The 3,902-nt window shown below is 40.0% G+C and overlaps 1 protein-coding gene across 1 annotated transcript; it reads right to left on the bottom strand.

Moving 5' to 3' along the window:
- Positions 1-761: 761 nt before the first annotated feature.
- LOC107059699 (uncharacterized protein Mb2253c-like) lies at positions 762-1,238 on the bottom strand. The gene has a single exon (XM_015306488.1). The coding sequence runs from the start codon at positions 1,236-1,238 to the stop codon at positions 762-764; it is 477 nt and encodes a 158-aa protein (XP_015161974.1).
- Between the last annotated feature and the right edge of the window lie 2,664 nt (positions 1,239-3,902).

Raw genomic sequence — 3,902 nt, 5'->3', positions numbered from 1 at the left:
TCAAATGTTCGAACTCTTACTTTCTTGTTGAAAGCGCGAGTCATTCTCTGTTGATACAACTGGCCATGACAAACAACACTCATTCTTTTCTCATCAATCAATGCCAATTGCTCATATCGGTTACGAACCCATTCGGCATCGCTCAATCCAGCTTCCTGAATAATCCTTAAAGATGGTATCTCAACTTCAGCTAGTATCACTACTTCTGTTTCGTATACCAATAGGCAAGGAGTTGCTCCAGTTGAGGTTCGGATTGTGGTGCGATAACCTAGCAAAGAATAAGGCAAATTTTCATTCCAACATTTGTAGTTGTCAATCATCTTTCTCAATATCCTCTTGATGTTCTTATTAGCAGCTTCCACAGCTCCATTCATCTGAGGGCGATATGCAGTTGAATTGCGGTGGGTAATTTTGAATTGTTCACACGGAGATCCGTGTACCTGGCATTTATGACATTTTTGGACAAATCGACCACAATCATTTTCCATAGTCATCCAGAAGTATCCCGCCCTTAAGATTTTATTTGCTAATGTAAACCCATTCATGTGCGTCCCATACACTCTAGCGTGCACTTCTTCAAGCAATTGTGTGGCTTCTGCAGCATCCACACATCTCAGTAATCCCAGATCGGGTGTCCTCTTATAAAGAACCTCTCCATTCAAAAAGAAGTTGTTTTCCATTCTTCGGATTGTTTGCTTTTGAATACTTGTTGCTTTTTCCGGATATTTGCCAGCTTCTAAGTACTTTTTCACATCGATATATCATGGATTTCCATCCCATTCTGTTTCCACGTGTGAACAATGTGCTGGTTGTTCTTTTAAAACTATCTCAAGTGGATCGATATAACTCTTTTTTGGGTGATGTATCATGGATGATATGGTTGCAAGGGCATCAACAAGCTCGTTCTGTATTCTCGGTGTGTGTCTGAACTCGGTATTCCTAAATCTTTTGCATAATCTCCGTACCAATTGTATGTAAGGTAAGATTTTAGGATTCTTCACCAGCCATTCTCTTTGAACTTGATGAATCAACAAGTCTGAATCACCAATTATCAGTAATTCTTGAACATTCATGTCAAGAGCCATACTAATGCCAAGAATACATGCTTCGTACTCAGCCATGTTACAAGTGCATCGGAATCTAAGCTTTGCTGTTGCTGGATAATGTTGCCCCGATTCAGATATCAACACTGCTCCAATTCCTGATCCTATAGAGTTTACTGCTCCATCAAAGAACATTCTCAACCCAAGATATGATTATGATATGTCTTCCCCTACAAACAATACTTCTTCATCAGGGAAATAATGTTCTAAGCGGTTCATATCCTTCATCTACTGGGTTTTTAGCAAGTATCGGCCAAGGCTTGCCCCTTGATTGCTTTCTGAGTCATGTACACAATATTGAACTCACTCAACAACATTTGCCGCTTTGCTAGCTTTCCTGTGGGCATTGCTTTCTGAAATATGTACTTGAGCAGGTCCATCCTCGAAATAAGATGTGTTGTATAAGCCGACAGATAATGTCTCAATTTCTGAGCAACCCAAGTCAAAGCACAACAAGTTCTCTTTAAAAGAGTGTAACAGGCCTCATAGGATGTGAACTTCTTGCTCAAATAGTATATAGCTCTCTTATTTCTTCCGGTCTCATCATGTTGTCCCAACACACACCCAAAAATGCATTGTCGGAGACAAATAAATACAATAGCAAAGGACTGTGGTGGCACCAACACTAGTGGATTCGAAAGGTAACTTTTGATGGTGGCAAAAGCCTTCTGACATTTTTCGATCCATTTGGTTGGCGCATCTTTTCATAGTAACTTGAATATGGGATCACATATCACCATTGATTGAGCTATGAACCGACTAATGTAATTCAGTCTCCCAAAAAAACTCATTACTTCCTTCTTAGTCTTTGGAGGAGGTAAGTCTTGAATTACCTTGATCTTGGAAGAATCAAGCTCGATACCTCTTCTGCTAACTATGAATCCAAGTAACTTCCCTCCAGGTACTCCAAATGCACATTTCGCTGGGTTCAACTTCAAATCATACCTACGTAACCTGTTAAAGAACTTTTCCAAGTGTGTCAGATGATCCGAACTCTCGCGGGATTTTATGATGACATCGTCCACATACACCTTAATTTCTTTGTGGATCATATCATGGAAAATGGTGGTCATAGCTCTCATGTAAGTGGCTCCAGTATTCTTAAGGCAGGCCGAACGACATCACTCGATAATGGTAGACTCCCCAAGGTGTGATGAATGCTATTTTTTCTGCATCTTATTCATCCATTAGAATTTGGTGGTATCCCGCAAAGCAATCCACAAAAGATTGCAACTCATGCTTAGAATAATTATCAATGAGTATGTGGATATTCGGCAAGGGGAAATTATTTTTTGGACTCGCTTTGTTGAGATCCCGATAATCCACGCATATCCTGATTTTTCCATTTTTCTTCGCTACTGGAACAATGTTATCTAGCCAAGTGGGATACTTGGTCACTTCAACGACTTTTGATTCGATCTGCTTCATGACCTCCTCTTTTATCCTTAAACTCAAATCGGGCTTGAACTTTCTAGTTTTCTGCTTTACTGGACAGTACTCTGAATTGATAGGCAACTTCTGGGAAACAATATAAATTCTTAACTTCATCATAAGAACAGGCAAAAACATCGATGTATTGTCTGAGCAGCTTGACCAATTCTTCTCTTTCTGTTGCTGCCAAATGGACACTGACTCGAGTTTCTCTGACCGACTCGTCACCTCCCAAGTTTACTGTCTCTGTTTCATCCAGGTTGGGCTTTTTATCATCTTCAAGTTGCCTCAAGTCCTCGTCCTCGGTAAGGTGTTCAGGCATCATAGTTTCCTCGTTATATTCTTCACATTCATCTTCATCGACCTTACTTGGTTCGTCGTGTTCATGATATGTCATGACATTGGCAGGTTTAGATTCACTTTTACTGAAAAGAACAACAAAGAAACCATGTTAGATAGAAAGAGTTTAAATGTATTTATTGCAGAATAATTCACAATGACAAGATAATCAATTTAAAATATACGGGGTTTTCATTGGAATTTTAAAAAGGTGTACAAACTTTGGTCATGACTCATGAGTCATTTCCTTTTTAAACATTACGATGAAAAATAAAGTGACATAAATGGTGGTTTCGGGCCTCTTCAGAACAACACCGATTTTCAAAAATAAAACTTCAAATCTTGTCTTTGTCTACCAAGTCATTCGATGGATCATAAGTGGAGTGGCCACCCAATTATGTAGCATTTCTTCAGGTCCGGCATCTAGGATGGTGGGTGTTGTTGTGCATTCTGCCGAGATCACAACACAATCTTCTTTATCAAACAATCTTCCTATCCCTTCCACTAGACCATCAATCTCAGGCTCTAAAGCTTTAGCAACAAATGACTGGTACAATACTGGAATATGCTTCGGTATATCACAGTCATGTTTCTTCCTTGTTTCTGCTTCAAACAATTCTTCCGCTGTTGCGGTATAACCGACGCCAAAGCGGAAATTTTGAAGTGGGATAGGAAGAGGTTCGGATATGCCATCCAAATTCTTGCCTAACCTACGCCCGAGCTCAAAACCGCTTCTTAGCATAGTCGTGGCTAGCATTTTATACCCTGGCGGCATTAGTACTTGTGGTGTCGTATCTTTAAAAGCAGCACTCATTATCTACACCATGTGAAAGTCAGTACACTGAGAAGACTCTTCAATAACTGGAATGGAGAAACCGGGGTAACTACGATTACTCCCTTCACCATGGATGACGATTTCATGATCCTCCCAGATGAATTTTAAAAGTTTATGCAATGTGGATGGGACCGCTCCAACAGCGTAGATCCATGGTCTTCCTAGCAATAAGTTGTAGCTTGTAGATATACCCA

Source organism: Solanum tuberosum, unplaced genomic scaffold (genome assembly GCF_000226075.1).
Source record: "Solanum tuberosum cultivar DM 1-3 516 R44 unplaced genomic scaffold, SolTub_3.0 scf00033, whole genome shotgun sequence".
NCBI lineage: Eukaryota > Viridiplantae > Streptophyta > Magnoliopsida > Solanales > Solanaceae > Solanum > Solanum tuberosum.
This window is presented reverse-complemented; position numbering and strand designations above follow the sequence as displayed.